This window comes from Quercus lobata, chromosome 1 (genome assembly GCF_001633185.2).
Source record: "Quercus lobata isolate SW786 chromosome 1, ValleyOak3.0 Primary Assembly, whole genome shotgun sequence".
Taxonomy (NCBI): domain Eukaryota; kingdom Viridiplantae; phylum Streptophyta; class Magnoliopsida; order Fagales; family Fagaceae; genus Quercus; species Quercus lobata.
In genome coordinates, this window is record NC_044904.1 from 12,147,514 (window position 1) to 12,165,897 (window position 18,384).

The 18,384-nt window shown below is 35.5% G+C and overlaps 1 protein-coding gene and 1 pseudogene across 1 annotated transcript; one reads left to right on the plus strand and one right to left on the minus strand.

Annotated features, from left to right (window-relative positions):
- The first annotated feature begins 1,225 nt into the window (after positions 1–1,225).
- LOC115979161 (protein transport protein Sec24-like At3g07100) lies at positions 1,226–11,795 on the plus strand. Its single transcript, XM_031101133.1, has 14 exons — positions 1,226–1,783; positions 1,890–1,955; positions 4,189–4,242; positions 4,402–4,574; positions 4,746–4,932; positions 5,066–5,211; positions 5,288–5,442; positions 5,787–5,868; positions 5,961–6,076; positions 7,071–7,169; positions 7,873–7,996; positions 10,207–10,484; positions 10,873–11,087; positions 11,190–11,795. Exons 1-14 carry the CDS (start codon positions 1,456–1,458, stop codon positions 11,399–11,401), a joined length of 2,235 nt encoding a protein of 744 aa, XP_030956993.1. The 5' UTR covers positions 1,226–1,455; the 3' UTR covers positions 11,402–11,795.
- LOC115979171 lies at positions 11,574–14,298 on the minus strand (annotated as a pseudogene).
- Between the last annotated feature and the right edge of the window lie 4,086 nt (positions 14,299–18,384).

An 18,384-nucleotide genomic window follows, 5' to 3' on the forward strand; every position in this document is an offset into this window, starting at 1 on the left:
CTCGAGTTCATGGAACTTGAGTTCCATAAACTCCAGTTACTTAAAAAAACTTAAAAAAAATTCATGGTATTCGAGTTTCATGAACTCGAGTACCATGAAAAACTCGATTTTCACAAAATCGAGTTTAAAAAAAGTAATACATTACTAAATATTTCACAAACAGTGGTTGATTCATACATATTTTTTCTAACAGTGGTGTATGGCCATTTTGGCCGACATTATAGAATTGCAAGAAATTTAGAATCTCAATATTTTCAATAATTATTTTTTGATTGATTAATCATGCATGTGTCTAAGGATGATAGCAAACTCCCGTCTTGTCCCACGTGGGTTTCCACTACCCAAAAGAAGCGATGGAATGAGAGTAAGGGAACATGACACCCCTTATATGACCTCTTTGTTGCCATCTTGATGTGCCTAAGTGCCTTATTCAATATTAGTATATTCATTATCCATACAAGAGCAATGCTAGGAATATCATATTTCCCAAGGTGTTGAAGTCACAAGTTGTAATAAGTGGGAACATAGACCCACTACTAGTATTTTTTTCATTTGTTAGAAAGTCAATGTATAAGAGATTATGAACAACCAAAAGCCTTGTAGCTGAATTGGCACCTCCCCATGCATAAAGTGCTTAGGGGTCTAGGGGGGAAAGGATTCAAGCTGTGGGGTTAGCAGCATATTGTAATTATTTCTAAAAAAAAAAAGAGATTATGAACTTACTCGTTGTATTTATATAAATCTCGAGGGGAAAAGTCATACTTTATAAGAGAAATACGTCCACAAAATTTTAAAATGGTTTTTTTTTTTTTATAAACATTTTAAAATGATTAGAAGAGTGTAATTTTGTGAAATTTTAAAAAAGATTAGAATTTTTTTTTTGAGAATAAATAAAATTAGTGTAATTAAACATTTTAAAGAAAAACTTAAATCCCTTTAAGGCATAAGTGTCTATAAATTACACAATGCTTAAAAATGACAAAAATTTCTTAAATATTCCCAAGTTAGTAAATTAAGTCATAAAAAAAGAATAAAGTTTTTTTTTTTTTTTTTTTTTGGAGAAGATAAAAGTAAATTACAGATTTTGTCTACGCGTTGTGAACTAAGATCGTGTACATATCTTTTTATATCCATAAAAATCTCTAAGTAATTATTATCGCAAATTAAAAAGAAAAAAAGGAAAATGAAAATGCAGCTCAGGTGGGGGAGTTGGAGTTGGGGACTGGTATTTCTGACGTGGCAAGTTATTCCCATCCCTGAATTTTTGCATTAATGACGTGGCGCAACGCCACTGGTCCTTCCTATGTGGCGCTCTACGGTCAGGTCAGCGACTCTGCTAAGTGCTAACGTACGCAGCAGCACCACACGGCCACTCCATCGGATCTAACGCTACACTCCTCTCTGCATCTCTCCGTTTGTTTCCCGAGAAAATACCAAAAGAAAAGAAGCGCAGGGATGGCGATGAGAGCGACGGTGTCGCGGTTCCCGATAGATCCCGGCGCGCAGGAAGGGTCGGGTCTTCCGTGGGGCGTGACGGTGACGCCATTCGCTGAGAAGGACGAGGTCGGTCAGGGTCCCGAGTACGGATCGGAGGGAGACCTGTTGCCGAGGTGCGAGAATTGCTGGGGCTACTTCAACACCTACTGCGAGCTCGAGCAATGGTCGTGGAATTGCTCCCTCTGTGGAACCCTCAATGGCCTCTCTTCCAAGGCCATCGCTCGCTACTCTCGCCCCGATTCTTGCCCCGAGATGATGTCCTCCTTCGTCGATCTCGAGCTCCCTGGCGAGTCACTCACTCACTCCCTCCTTCACTCGCTCACTGACTCAAGCCTTTGCTTAGCGTTTAACAATTTGGTTTTTGTTTCCCTTTTTTTTTTTTTTGTTTGCAGAGGAAGAAAATGAGGAAGAAGCAACGCAAGCTCGTCCTGTCTATGTTGCAGCGGTGGATTTGTCATGTATGATCGCAATGCTTTTCGACTTAAATTTATTTTTTAATTTTTTTCGTGTTCTTGATTTAATGTGTGAATACTGGATTAAATGTTTGGTTTAGGACTTAGGAATTTAAAAATGTGATGCTTTTTTGGCTTTTAAGTTTAATGTGATAAAAAGTTAGTGCTTGAACTAATTTGGTTAAACTGCTTAGTCCGTTGGATTACCCGACAACTGGTTCTGGCGAGGGGGTCAATTGTGATCACTTGCTAAATGTACGCGGCTTTCCATACTATAAGCGGCATTTGTTATCACTTGTTGAACTAGAATATATTAACTTAATTCCTGCCAAAACTGAGAATTCATATGCAATATGTAATTTATGGGATGATGGATACTAAGCCTGTTTCTGAAGCCTTCAGTGACACTTACATAAATTTTGAAGCATCTAGCCCAGGCTGGAGGTTTTCAAATTATGTGTATTTGTATGTTATAGTAGCTTATGATTAGTTTGTATAGGCATTTCAAGCTAAGATTAAGCTTTATGTGCTCAAAACTTCTGTTAAGGTTTGGTGAGGAAGAAAGATTTAAGTAAAATTGTTATACCACTAAGCAACAACTGACAGTGGTTGCTTTCGAATTTTATGTTGTTACAATATTTAAGGTCTATGAGTGCTTATAAAGGATAGAATAATAAAGCATCAATACTAATTTGATTGATCTATGATTAGATGAATGTTATATCAATTGAAATATACTTTGACTAGGTCTTCTTGTAAAATTTTCATCTGCGTATCTTCTTTGCCCTCTCTTTCAATGCTAACACATAAAGCCAAACAACCAGTCATTGAACAACATACCACCAAGTTATAATGAATTTGTCACTGTGGTGCATGGAATGGATGAAGGAATACCATGCTTTAAAAAAAAAAAAAAAAAAGGAATACCATATACCCAGTAATTATCCTCTTAATGAGGTATGTGGAGACAGGACTTTTCATATTTCAAAAAACTCTGATAATTACTTTTAATCTGCTAAAGAAAATCAACATTACATTGTCTACAAAGTGCACATATCTTCCTTTTCTGATATAACCCCATTAGATAGGAGTCCAACATTTGCATGCAGTTCAAAGTGTTTCTAACTTTCTATATACACTTATCAAAAATAAAAAAATAAAAAAATCTATATGCATCAGGTTCTTTTTCCACCTCTTGTGTTTTGGATTGTGAAACCTCTGTTTGGTGGTCACAAAGTTTTACTCATTCTGAGCTGAGAATAATATAACCTATTGAAGAGACAAGAATTTACTAGTCATACATGTAAGAATGGATGAGAAAAGAAAATACAAAAAAAAAAGAGACTATATAGGAAAAGATAGCCGAAGTTTGAAGTTGGAACTAAAAAAGAATAAATTTCTTGGTTAACAGACCCAAAAAATATTCCAGATCTGAAATTGTTATACTTGATGGCAAAGGATTGTTGCCAAAAGCACTAAAATTTTATAATACTAGGTCTACAGCAGCCCAAAATTCTTCTTAAATTTTAATTAATTAATTAATTTTTTTATTTCAGTAAATGGCCTTTTAAAACTATAGAAACATAACAATAGTTTAAAAAGCTAAAATGAAGCATAAAAGAATAAATGCAAACTTAAATATGACATTTATTGCTAGACTTGATACTAATTAGTGTAAATTCAAAGTGGACTAATGGGCCAACTTGGCCTTGGGGGTGCTTATTGCTTATTCAATTCCTGTGTCATCATGGCACAGGGTTGACAATTGTAAAATTCTGTGAACTGTATTGTTTGTTAAAAAAGTTTTGTATAAAGGATTCTTTCTTGTTGTTGTTGTTGTTGTTGTTGTTGTCCTCTCTCTACATCTGTTCCCATCAAATTTTTTCATTACTGGACCTGAAAAAACATTTTTTTCCTTAGTAAAACATGGTTGTAATTCCTTTTAAAACTGCTTTGCACCTAGGTTTTTGTGTGTAATGCTTTTATTGTTCTTCTGGAAGATGACTTCTCATTTAATTTTCTGACTTTTCCTTTTAACATAATTGAATTTCCTTTTGTGATTTTTTATTTGAGGGTATTTTATTTTGTTACTTATCAAAAAAAAATTTGAGGGTATTTTATTTTGTTGATAAACCTCCTTTGGTGCCTAATTTTATCCTTTCGACATAATTGTAATTCCTTTATAATTGTTCTTCAAGAAGATGACTTATCATTTAAAATTCCTGAAATTTGACTGCAGCTTCGGAAGAGTTCTTGGAACTTACTAAAAGTGCGCTGCTGGCAGCCTTGGAAGGTTAATAATTGCTAGTTTAAAATAATTTTTTGCAATCTTTTACCAATAAAAATATTATTTGATTCTCACTTATAAATTAATATATATATTATTTGATTCTTTTCCTGTTTGAGCACTGTTCTTGGAAGGTTGAATTTTCTACTTTTTTTTGTATATCAGCTCTTGGACCTGGTTCATTATTTGGGCTTGCTACTTTCAGCCACAAACTAGGGTTGTATGATGTTCAAGGGCCTATACCAGTTGTAAAGAATGTTATAATTCCACCCGATGTGGAGGGAACCCTGCCAATTGAGCTTGAAGATGTCATGCCTTTGCTACAATTCCTGGCTCCGGTAGGTTTGTTATGGGGTTTTGTCACTCATTTTTCCTGGTGTTTGTGTATGTGCACCTTATTTTTTTTAAGGATAAAATCAGGTGATTGAGTAATTATGTACACTGTTGAGGACCCAAAATCATGTATATGGTATTTTAGTTATGCTCTAAAATCAGTAGCTTTGGTACAGGTTGAAACTTGTAAGGACCGTATTGCATCTGCTCTTGAAACGCTTAGACCTACAACTTCATGGGAGAGGACCACGGCAGCAGGTCAAGGGATGGATGGTATTTTGATGGGTGGGCGAGGTTTTGGGGTGGCAATGGAAGCCCTTTTCAATTATCTTGGATCAGAATATGGAAGCACTTTTGCGTTAGGTATCTGTGATAATATCCAAAGCTCATCTAATTCTACTTTTGCTCAGATTTTATTAAATTTGAGGCCTTGCTTAAGCACATGAGCACTTTCAAAGGTCATCATATATGTTGTCTCCATTAAACATAATTGCAGCTAGAGTCTTTGCCTTTCTATCTGGCCCTCCGGATTATGGAGCTGGGCAGCTGGATACAAGACGGTACGGTGAGCAATATGCTAGTAAAGGAGAGGATGCAGACCGTGCTTTACTTCCTGAGCAGACACCTTTCTACAAAGATCTGGTCATATGTTTTAACTTTTGTTTATAATTTCCCCCCTATAATTTTGGAGATGTAAGCATTAACATATATGTTACAGGCAGCTGTTGCTGTTCAAGCAGGTGTTTGTGTGGACATATTTGCTGTCACAAATGAGTATACAGATTTGGCATCCTTGAAGTTTCTTAGCATTGATAGTGGTGGCTCAATATTTTTTTATTCAAATACTGATGATTCCACTCTTCCTCAAGACATGTGAGTTTCCAATGCAATAGAAATCAATGTTGGGGTTATGAGTTTAGAATGGCATTACATGGTCAGCCTCTTTAGAAAGGACAGTTTGATAATTCTAAATTGCAGGAACAATGCACTAAATGGATTACATAAACTTCTAGAGTACATTACCAATATACATGTTTTATTGGTAAATTAATTATGTTGACTTTATTTCTTCATTTTCATAAGAGAATTTAATGACAGGATGCTTGTTTTCATAATTCAATTTTTCATTGATAGAGCACACTAGCACAGTGACATAAATGGCTCATATTTAAGTATTTCCTTTGCCATGATAGCATTGTAACAAGTTCATTGTGCAGGTATCGAATGCTAAGTCGACCATATGCATTTGGCTGTATACTACGGTTGAGGACATCTTCTGAATTCAAACCTGGCAACTCTGTAAGTTTGTCTCATTTTTTAAAAATTATAATGACACTTGTGGACAATTTTCTTAGTGTATTTCTCTTTATTTATTTATATATTTTTTGCAGTATGGCCATTTCTTCCCAGATCCACAGTATGAAAATGTTCAGCACATTATTTGTTGTGATTCTTATGCCACATATGCTTATGACTTTGAGTTTGCGAATAATGTTGGATTTTCAAGGTACATAAATATATTTTTATTTCCATCATAGTTCTTAAATCTCAGTCTGAAACATAACTGATACTTGATGATTATGCTATAATCAATATGCATGGCTTTGAAAAAGAAAGGGGTGGAAAATCATATTGATCAATTGAAATCTCTCTCATCGCAAAAGTTCGATGCTCCCAATCCTGTTGAAGTATGTCAGTTCCAGTAGATATAATTGTGCTGTTAATTCTTGTTTAATATAACATATGAGCACACATCAACATGTATACACATATGCATGTATGTAATTCCAAGTCTTCTACAATCAAGAACACTTAACTCTAAAATTTTGAGCCACTGCTCTCCACTTAAAATAAGTTGTTGGCATCAATATCCAGCTAAGAATGCTTTCCTACATCAACTTTCTAGATATAATCTCAAAATGCCTAATATAATATAATCCAACACTTCCAGTTCCTTAAATTAACTTAACTTCAGAAAAAAAAGAAAAAAAAAAAGGAAGACTCAAGATTAAATAGTTTGGATTTTTATTTATTTTTTATATTTTTATAATTGCATTAATCCCCCTAAAATCTAAACCTTAATCACATAGCCATTTGTTCAAAATCTTCCTCTTTTCTTTCTTTTCTTTTGAAGTTCCTAATATACATGATGAAGACAGTTTTATGTTTTGATTTTAAAACTGCCCCTTAATGTTTGAGAAGATCTAAAAGTTGTTTAAGATGGTGAAAGAATGCTCTATTAAATGTATACCTCTGGATCATATAGAACAGTGACAACTTTCATTCCTATAGTTTATTGTTTGGGTTGTTATTTTGTGAATGTATGTATCATGACTAAATTAGATGGGATCAGACCCAATTCTTTGATTCATAGACGCCCAAAGATAATTGGGTCCCAAATAAGATCACTTGCTTAGTGCATGGGACAACTGTAGCTAATTTTTTTTTTTTTTTTTTGATGCAAGAGTTCTAATCCTAGCCCTACCTTTATTCTTTTGCAGGCATGGATCAGAATTGCCCACGCTACAAATTGCATTTCAATACACAGTTGTTGTACCCCCTGCAGAACTTTCAAATTCAGAATTGGGTTCTGCAACTAGGTATTATTAATCCTACGAACAGCTGTTGATAAGCAGACAGACACGCATGTCTTCTTGTATCAGATGACTAGACCTAGCATAAAACATATCTACCAGTGCATAGCAATTATAATTAATGCAGTGCTAATTAGATAATCTACACAATTTCTTAGGTTGAGGTTTACTACTTGTAAGCCCTGTATTTGGTTGTGATCCATGTTTTTACCATTAGCTGAACCTCAATGGCATTCTGTCAAACCTTGTATAATAAACTTTTATGCCAGAGCTTCTTGTCTGATCATGCTACTCTTTGAATCTTGTTATTATATATGATCATTCTACTTGAGGCATTCTTGTCCCTCTTTCTGTTTATTTACTTTCTGGTACACTACCATATTGAAATTGCTGGGCAGCTTCAACATCTTCCTCTCATACTTCATTGCTTTCCTTGTATTCGTCAATATTGATGATTGCATTATGCTGAAGAAATTGCATTGAAGCATGATCAGAATATTATTGAATTTGAGGGAAAACTGCAATTCTTAATGGGATTCTCTACAGTTGGATTGTTAAACTGTCTATTAGTTTATGAATTTCAGTCTTGTGTAGTCACCACATCATGTCTTTCTCTTTTTCTCATAGTTATTTATCTTGTGAATTTTGTGCTCTACATTTTCTTCCGAAAACTTGACTAATAAGATTGATGTGATGAATGTTAATGCAGAGCCAAGCATTCCCTTAAACGGCGACTAAGGATTCGAACTTTGCAATTTGGAGCTGCCCAAAATATTAACGAACTATATGACAGTGTTGACCCTGAAGTAGTTCTATCATTACTTGTTCACAAGGTAATTTTTTTAGCCCCTTCCCCCTTCTGATGTCATTTCAAATTTCTTTTATCATTCTTCTTCATATTCTGTTGTATCACTCCATGAAAGTTTCAAGAAAGATTGTTCCTTGTTGGTTGCTTTGTTTTTTTTTTTTTTTTTTTTTTTTTTTTTTTTTTTTTTTTTTCTGGTACTTAAATGCACTCAAGACTTGAGTTGTGTAAGATATTTAGAGAGTTTTCTACGAGAATGAGTTGTTCATAAAAATTCACTAGGTTTATACAGGTTATGGAATACAATATAGTTTTGCATTAAAAAAAAAAAGAACATGTTTCTACCCTTTCATGGTTACATACTACTGTAGTTCTCACAGCTCACGGGTTATAAATTTAATCTTTTCCATCTCTTTCTTTCCCCTTTTTTTTCTAATGCTCAACTATTACAAGAAGTACGAAGTAGAAACCTTGGTGATGGGATATATTGGTTTTAAGGTACCCTCTTTTTTTGGTTGTCTTTGTCCGTGGTCTCCTTTATGAATCTTCAAGGCTCATTTTTTGTTGTTGCTAAGATCCTAGGAGAACCAAGTAACTTTAATATGTCATGAATGTGTTCCTGGTTTTATTGAAAATGAAATGATGTTATAAAGAAGTTACACTAGCTGACTAGCAGTTTTAATTTTGCAGTACCTCTTTGCACTTTTTTTAAAAGAAAATACAACTATTATTTGTAAAGAAACAAATGCACTCTAAGGAGGACTAAGACTCTTTTGCTGAATTACATAACCAGAGCTATAATAAAATTCATAAAGCTTAGAAAGACATCAATTAATTTTTTTTGCTAAAGACATCCAATGAAATAATGATCTTACAAATTGTGATTTAATCCTTACAGTAGAAACTCCATAGTCTTCAAGAGTCCTATTCCTCTCCCTCCAACTATGCCATATTAAACATCCAGGAACTGCATTTCATACTCTATTTCTGAAAGATTCCAGTCTTCACTGCCAACCTTGCAGCATACCTCTCACTGTCTTAGGCATTACCCAATTTACTCTAAAAGCTAGATATATGAAGTTCCATGACTCCATTGTCACTGGACAATTAAGCAGCCAGTTATTAACAGTTTCCTCACTATATACACATAACACCAATTTGCCAGCATCATACCCCTTTTCACTAAATTATCTATAATAATGACTTCTCCCAAGGTTGCAGACCACACGGAAAATCAACTTTAGCTAAATTATGTTGGAAAGGAAGAATTCTAGTCCCTTAATTTTTATTGTGAAAAATTAAAAATAGGCATGCATATATGTTTGGGAAGGATGTATCTTTATGAGCTTGGACAACCTAGCTCCATTACATTACGATTTATTGAGGTTGGTGGTTTATAACCACCAAGATCCTGATCCATTTTCTTGCTTTTATTGCAATCAGGGCCAGTCAAGGGAAGGTTGAAATTCTAACTGTAGCTTAATTAGTAGATACATGTGTTTCAGATGTCTCCCTGTATAAACGTTAGTTTTTAGTGTAATACCATCTTATCTAAGGGTGCAACAACAGGCATTATAATTCTGTATTTGGCATAGAGAAATAAATGATGTATCCCAGGACAAGGCTCAAATGCCATAGAAAAATTTCTGTCCAAAGTCTGGAGAGGACCTTTCATATTTTGCCAAACCTTGCATGGTGTACTTACCTCTCTACTTGTCATCTCACTATTGCCTAAAAAAATTGTGACGTGCTTTTAGTGGAAGGAGCAAGCATCTTTCCCCTACTGGAACTAGTACGTTTACCTGATGCAATAAAATCATTGTCTGATTGGAGTCAATTGGCACATAAAGAGCCTATTTGATTTAATGAGCATTTTGGATGAATTTCTTGTAATTGGTTCAAATGTGATCTATCTTGCTGTCACAGAACTGTGGATAATTAATTTAAGTCTCATTGTGCCAAGTAAAATTAAGAAACAAGTGGAAAGAAATTTAAAATCCTCTACATCAGAAGTAGTTGGTGTAGCATGGCTACTGGTTAAGATTGGCTTATTTCCCTTGTACCATTTATTTTAGCATGTAAACCATCCCTTAATCTGTTTGTTATACCAGCATTTTATTAATAGTTAAGAGTATTAAAGGATCACCTTTTTTGTATTTCTCTTTTCTTTTTCCACCACTCCCTCTTTTTACTCTATATTCTCAGTTATTTATCCTTTTTTTTTTTTTTGCTCTATAGGTTATATTGGCCTCTTTGGAGCAAGGGGTTCGCGAGGGCAGGATGTTGCTTAATGATTGGCTAGTAATCCTCACAGCTCAGTATAATGATGCTTACAAACTTGTTGAGTACAAGAATGGAAGTTCAGTAATTGGTCAGGTTGATGTTGCATTCTCACAATGCCCACAACTGCAGCCCTTACCTCGCTTAGTTTTTGCTTTGCTTCGAAATCCTCTTCTCCGCTTCCATGAAGAAGGGGTTCACCCTGATTACAGGATCTACTTGCAATGCCTTTTCAGGTAATGGGCGATCATATTGATATTGGACCAACTTATTTGTAACCTCAGGTATTTGAACAATTAGTTAGCATCCCAGAAATCATATAAAAATGGAATGGCTGGATCCTGGATGATTGTCATAGTTTAAATCCTAAAAATTCTTGGTTTAGTATTTACGTTGGGAAGATCAAATGTTTGGTGCCACTTTTCCTGTCTTTGTTGTCCTCTTAGGTGTCATTATTGTGTCATTGTGTTGTGACTGTTATTATATACATTCAAGCTTTTATATTTGTGCCACATTTTATACTTCTAGCAGATGTTGCAATATCCATCTTTTGGGATTAATTGTATCAATTCTCTTTGTTGAGAAGTTAATTTTGAAATTCGTTTTTCCAAATTTGTGTTGCAGTGCATTGGAACCGAGTTCCCTTCACCGTGCTGTGTATCCAGTGCTGATGTCATATTCTACTCCAGATAAACAAGCATATCCACGCCACTCATTGAGTCGTGCTGCACTGATTACCAGTGGTAGTCCGATATTTTTCCTTGATGCATTTACAACTCTTATTGTGTTTTATTCTTCAACAGCGGACCCTGCACTACCTTTCCCTCCACCTCATGACTGTAAGTGTATTCTATTTGTAGCTTCTGTAAAAAGGGTGATAGCTGCTCTAAGTCAAGTGAGTTGTGGTTCACTTTTAAAAAAAAATACAAAATGACTTACAGGTTTGTTGCGGACTAGCATTAACAAGTTAAAGCAAGACAGATGTATCACCCCCAAACTCATATTTATCAGGGGAGGGCATGATGATGCCACAGTTTTTGAGAACTATCTTATTGAGGAACAGGATGTTGATGGAAGTGGCCTCACAAGTGTCATGGGTTTTGTCTCCTTCCTAGAAGATATTTCACGGGGTGTCTTGGAATACTTGAAGTAGAAGACAAGTTCAGAGTCCCAATCACAAATTACAAATGCCGGAAAAGGTACAACTTATACAGTCATCATGGGTGCTATGATCGGAGAAGGAACTATTAATTTTGAGTTGGACCACTGCTAGTTCAAACTGTCTTTGGGGTTATTAAGATTTTGTGCTAATCCTGGAGTCTAGTGGTGGTGGTTTTCGTGCACTCTTTTTACCTGTTGGAAGCTCTCCAATGCAAATTTATAGCAGATCAGAGCTGTACATACCGGTATTTTTTTTGTAAAACAAAATCGAAGCACTGAGAGTTGTGTTTTTGTTCAAAACAAGAATATAGTTTAATCAAACTGTGCTGAGACGAGTTTAATCCAGCATTAATAATCCAATCATATAGAGATAAAAGTTCTCAATAGATGGTAGCCATAGTGTTAAGATAGAAGTAGATGCATCCTGCATATGGACCGTATTTATAGAAATTGTAGATTGATAAAGATATTGAAAGAACTGAAAACAGAAATGAAAGTGAAACGAGAAGAAAGATTATTTGACCAAAAGATAACAATGAAGGAGAAGTAAAAAAATGATGAGGTAATGGTGATAACTCTGGTCACAAGAAAATCTGGTCATAACAATAGACCACCCTAAAGTTACTGATGAACATTTTGGCTACCATAAGTTATAAGTTATAACAATGGACCTCCTATGGTTCAAATCTGTAAGAGTTCATCTTCTAGCTCACTTCTGAGAGGAGAATCTGCTCTCAATTTAACTCTTAATGCCAGATGAAGGTTGTTGATAAGGTTCCATTGTTCCTTTCATCTTTATAAAGTTCTTTTCAGTATCATCGGCCTTGGTGTCCCGGCAAACAAGAAGTTCTGATGCTTTCCCCACCCCCTTCAACATGTAAGGAGCAACGCTGGAGGGAACCCAACAAATCATTCTCAATGCATTCATACAATTTTCTGCAGAAATCATTCTTAGTTCCTGAACTTCATCCTCTGCATATTGATCAAAAGATTGAAAACGCTGCTCTATTATGATCGTTAGCTTCTCAACATTTGTCTCAAGCTGCCGCTGCCAATCCTCAAACAAGCTCTGCTTTATTTCTTTTTCCTTCTCTGTCATTTCATCTTTTAAAATAAGTCAACCCCAAACATGTAATATGCAAATACATTGGAAAATGAAAGAACCCTCCTGGACCTTAACAGTCTGTGGAGTCCATTTGTTACCCAACTGAAATCTTTCTAGTGTCAGTTGTCTTTCTTCCATGTAACGTATCCTTTCCTGTATGGATTTTTTAAGCATAGTTTCGAGCTTTAAAGAATGGGTATGAGCTTTGTATCGGGTGTAGCAATGAAGGTACGGCAATGAGTTAGTATTTACATGCATAATAATCTTCTTCTCTTATGATCTTCTACGTATGGCCGACAACTACTATGGGAGTAGAGACTATCCGTAGTAGAATGGTGCTTACCAGTAGTGCCACCGCGGATCCAACAAAATCCTTCTCGACAAATACACCTTACAATGCATACTCCATCTTTTTCAAGCACAGAGCCGACTGAACCTACGGGCCATTTAGGCCACCGCCTAAGGCCCTCACTAGTACTAATATATTATATTATATTATATTATATTGCTTCCGAAAACAAAAAAATTAAGGTCCGCCTAAATTATTTAAAACTCACTAATTGAAAGCTGAGAAGAAATAGCTCTTTCTAGCCGCTTAAAGCCCATCTCATAAAGTAAAAAAGTTGAAATGACATGTAGGTCTAATCAAATGGTTTGTTTTTTAGCAAATCTTAATATCTTACGGATCAAACGTTTGTACCACAATATCATTAAGAAAACCCACATTTATTTCTTTATATATATAAAGATATATACATATATATATATATATAGAGAGAGAGAGAGAGAGAGAGAGAGAGAGAGAGAGAGAGAGCAATTATCTCAATAGACAAGTAACAAAAGGCAGAAAAACACTCACTCTCTCCATTTTGATTCTAAAAAAAACACTTTTTTTTTTAGTTGGCTAACTCATTAATCGGTGTAGGCAGTAGACTTATTGAGTTTCACCTTTTTTTGGTTTCTCTGAGTGCTATGTTTTTGCACACTGCTAAGGTTTCACCCATATATTTGCTTTTATTTTTTTCACTTTTCTCTTTCTTTAGACTCTTTACTCTTTCCATTGTCTTTGGTCTTTTTTTAAAAACTATGGAACCCACTTGAAGCGTGTAATCAAATCCGACATGTATTTTACTTAAAAGTGAAAAAAAAAAGAAAAGAAAAGAAATGTTAGCGGAAATTGAATACAAAAACTTAATTAGTAATTTTGCTTCTCAAAAAGCAAAAAAAAAAAAAAATTTAATTGAAAAAAATATATATATAAAAAAAAATTAAATTTATAATCAAATTTAATAAAATACCCTGCCTAAAATTTTCTCCTAGGGCCCCCAAATTCGCTCAAGCGGCTTGTGACAAATTCGAGCAAGGCTATTAGGTGTCTCTGATTCATCCTTGTAGTCCTTGGTCCAAAGTTCCCACATCAGAAATGAAGAAGGAGAGTGTACTTCAGATGAGCAACCAAAACAGAATTGTAGACCACAAGCACGTTCAAACCTCCCTTAATACTTCATTGTCCTCAAGGCGCATAGCATTTCCACAATGTGGAACACTGGGAAACCACTTAACCCTTTTATTATCCTCAATATAGGATTCAATAAGAATACGATCAAACTTCTCTGCTAGACTCGGATCTCTTGCATTCACTAGGCTCCTGATTTTGAATTCATCACAAATAGCATCGCAACTTGAGTTCCATGCACCAAATGCGTTTTGCTTTGTCCTTCATTTATCTTCACAATAAAATAGTCAGTCCAACAATCATTGCAAAAGTAGGGGCTACAATCCATGATTGTCACATTGCTTGGAAATACTTGTTCGATGCAAATAATGCTGTAATCTTAGTGCAGTGTTTGGATTGCAAGATTTGGGTATACGGATTTAGATTTGAGTGATTAAAATCCAAATATCTTGTTTGGACAGTTAACAAATGGTCAAGGATTTGAATTTGACAAATCCACTAAGAATTTTAAACCTCAAATTAAAATCATTGAATTTGAAATAACTTTTAAACTTAAGAGAATTTTAGAAATTTATAAGACATATTTCAATATTTAGGGTCCGTTTGGATACAGCTGAAAACTGAAAACTGAAACTGAAAACTGAAAAACACTGTAGCAAAATAATTTTTAAATGTGTAAATAGTACCAACCTACCCATTTTTAAATTTTTTTCTGAATAAAGTGATTGTGGGTCCATGAACAGTGTAAGAAACAGTGTATGAACAGTAAAATTTGTCTAGGTACAGTAAAATTTGTCTCCCGCACAGTGTATGAACAGTACTTTTGGTGTTCATTCGCTGAAAAAAAAAAAAAAAAAAAGGCTCTTAAACGCAAAGTGCGTTTGGAAGCGCAAAACGCGCTTCCAAACGCACTCTTAGATGGAGGGGTAGAGCTGAAAACAAAATTTTCAGCTCTACGTTTTCCTGCATTTTTTTTTTTTTTTTTTTTTTTTCTCTGCACGTGAACAGTAAAAATACTGTTTAGGAGACAAAAAATACTATTTATGCACTGTTTATACACTGTTCACGTACTGTTTATACACTGTTCACGCACTATTTATGGGTCCCACGATACTATTCACACATTTAAAAATTATTTTGCTACAGTGTTTTCAGTTTTCAGTTTTCAGTTTTCAGTTTCAGCAACAATAAGCTCAATCCAAACGGACCCTTAGTCTTCAAGAAAGACAGGTTAAAATGCATTCTATCTTCTCCGAAATTAAGTCGGAGAGAATTATTAAAAATCGAAGTTTACAAGAAATTAACCCATGCCACTTGCAACGTAACTTTCTGTATAAATATACAAGTACAAAACACACCTCTCTCACAAAAACTTGAACCAGAGCACTTCTATTTCTTTCCTCTCAAGATTCTTTCTTTTGTTGTCATGGCTTCCACCACCGAAACCTACTGCACCTTTGCTCTCTACGAAGCCAGCCCAACACTCTCTCTACCAATCTCCAACATGGGCATCATCGAATTGCGCATAACACAGCGCAACCAACTACAAGTCCAACTCAACCCAAGTTCCAGCAACATTGTCATTGAAGACATAGTGAGCCCAACGTTCCATGCTTGTCTTGAGATTCCTCTCCTCGTCATGGCGTTACCATCTTTTCGCGAACTTTACGTGTCCCATGAGTTGAACGGGTTGAACCTTGATCATAACTTGTTGGAGTACTTGAAGGAGCAGATTGAGACTAATGTGTTTGGTGAGCTTGAGCGCAGTGGGTTCTGGGGAGGGTTTGAAATTGTGGCTGAGGTTGGTGTTTTCAAAGTTGAAGTGCTTGACAGAGACGAGGTAGATAGGATTGCATGCAAAGTTTTCCAGATGAATGGTACTACTGCTGATTCTTCAAAGGGTGTTGCAACTCAGGAATTGACTGAAATAGATTGTGAAATCAAATAATCACTCACTATACGTGATGTCTTTTTTAGTCTTAATTTGATGTTCTCAGATCTATATTTGTTGGCATTAATTGAACAATGTTTTTGCACTAGTGTAGCAATTATTTCCTTAATTGATTGGTTCTTTCTTCTTTATTTTTTTTAATCTTCTTTTCTGTTTTCAAGATTGATTTTATGGTTACAATTGTTCTGAAACTCAAATCAGATTCCAAAATATGTAAGATTAATGTTTAATTTTCATCAATAGTGGGAACTGTGAGTATGAAGATACCAATAAATCCGAAGGTATAGTGATTTTTTTACTGCTTTTGTGGGCTTGTATCTGTTCACTGCGGATTTTAGCTTTGTACATTACTGATTTTTACTGCAAATTAAGAAAGGAACACATACTACTATATACTAATAACAAAAATTAGTAAAATTTGGTATGGAAATCTGGTAGTGTAGGCATATTGTGGCTTGCATTGGGGTGGCTAATTTCTTTTAGGGAGCGTTTGATATATATCATGATGCAAGTTCAAAATTATTGCTTCTGTTCTGATATAGATAGCCCCACTGCCGCACTATTTCTTAAGTGCTGCCGCCGCAGATATAAACGTTAATCTCCAAATTTATTTATAAAAAAAAAAAAAAAAACACTAGTATAATCATAGTGTATGAACTACCAATTTATGCATTTTCCATAAAATCTGAATTTCTCCTCTCAAAAATCTTCAACGGTGAAAGTACAAAAATTATGTTATTTTTGGAACCATGCTAAGATTTTGTAAATTTTTTTTTTTTGTAATAACTTCAAGTTTATTATGTTTAGGATAGGAAGTAGATGTTGTAGGCTGAATTTTGAGTCCAGATTCGAGAATGGTGTTTTTTGTCTCTCCAGTACTTGTTCTTTTTGGTTGAGTATACCATATTGGGCCTTTAACTTACCTAATTGAGCCGGAGAGTCTACTCTCCGCTAAATATATGGCCCACGAGGGCTTTGTAAGGAACCCTTATTATTTTCCAGATTTTTCTTTCAGTGTTGAAAAATAAAAGAAATATAAAGACAAGGGTTAGAAATACTGAATTATTGTATTGTATTTCATAAATCAAAGAATATACATCAGTGCCTTAATATAGGAGACCTATGTGTGCGGTACAAGTAAAGTGTAGTACAAGTACAAGTGTGCTATACAAGTAACCTAGTTGGGCCTAAAGCCCATAACATAATATACGTTAACAGCCCCCCTCAAACTCAAGGTGGATGTGAGACCAGCTTGAGGTTGTCAACCAAATCACGAGTGCGTCTCTTAGGAAGTGACTTGGTGAAGATATCTGCAAGTTGATCTTTGGAGGAGACGGAGAAAAGCTTGAGAGCACCATGGACAAGATGATAACGGATAAAATGACAATCAATCTCGATGTGTTTAGTCCGTTCATGGAAGACATCATTGTGAGCAATATGAATGGCACTCTGGTTGTCACAATAAAGGGGAGTAGCAGAGGATGTGGACACACCTAAATCCTTAAGAAGCCATCGTAGCCAAAGGAGCTCAGATGTGGTATCAGCAAGGGCACGATATTCTGCTTCAGTACTAGAGCGGGCCACAAAGGTTTGTTTCTTACTTCGCCAAGAAATCAAAGAATAACCAAGGAGAAAGCAATAACCTGTAGTGGACCTGCGATCAGTGGGATCTCCTGCCCAATCAGCATCAGAGAATGCACAGAGTACAAGAGGAGACTGAGCTGAGTAGAAAAGGCCATGGAAGAGGGTGCCCTTCAGGTATCGAAGAATGCGCAGAACAGCAGCATAGTAAGTTGATCGTGGAGCAGACAGATACTGGCTCACCTGATGAACAGCATAGGAGATGTCTGGACGAGTAACTGTGAGATAAACTAGGCTGCCAACCAATCATCTGTAAAGAGAGGGATTAGGCAATGGTTTCCCCCCCTGAGGGAGTCAGATGTGCATTAAGCTCAACTGGAGTATCAACAGTCTTGCTATCAGTGAGTCCAGCTCGAGACAAGAGTTCAGAAACATACTTAGCTTGAGTAAGATAAAGTCCATCTGTAGAATGAGTGATTTCAAGACCCAAGAAGTAACTGAGATGTCCAAGATCTTTCATCTCAAATTGCTGACTGAGAAAACCCTTGAATTCTTGAATGCCACTGAGGTCATCACCAGTTATGATCATATCATCCACATACAGGAGAAGTAAAATAGTGCCTTTGTCAGTGCGACGAAGAAATAAGGCAGAATCATAATGACTGGCCATGTAACCCAAATGAGAGATGGTAGAGCTGAATTTGGCAAACCAAGCTCGTGGAGCTTGTTTAAGGCCATAAAGTGCACGTCGAAGGTAACAAACCTTATTTGAGTCAACAGAGAGACCAGGAGGAGGTTGCATATAAACTTCTTCATTTAAATCCCCATTAAGGAATGCATTTTTGACATCCATCTGAAAAAGATCCCATTTACGGGCAGCAG

What these genes read in the sequence shown, in the direction of transcription:
- LOC115979161 (XM_031101133.1), top strand. Translation starts at nt 1,456, where the DNA reads ATGGCGATGAGAGCGACGGTGTCGCGGTTCCCGATAGATCCCGGCGCG. An exon ending in CGTCGATCTCGAGCTCCCTG is followed by an intron (nt 1,784 to 1,889) that starts GCGAGTCACTCA and finishes TTTTGTTTGCAG; the next exon opens with AGGAAGAAAATGAGGAAGAA. An exon ending in TACTTGCAATGCCTTTTCAG is followed by an intron (nt 10,485 to 10,872) that starts GTAATGGGCGAT and finishes TTTGTGTTGCAG; the next exon opens with TGCATTGGAACCGAGTTCCC.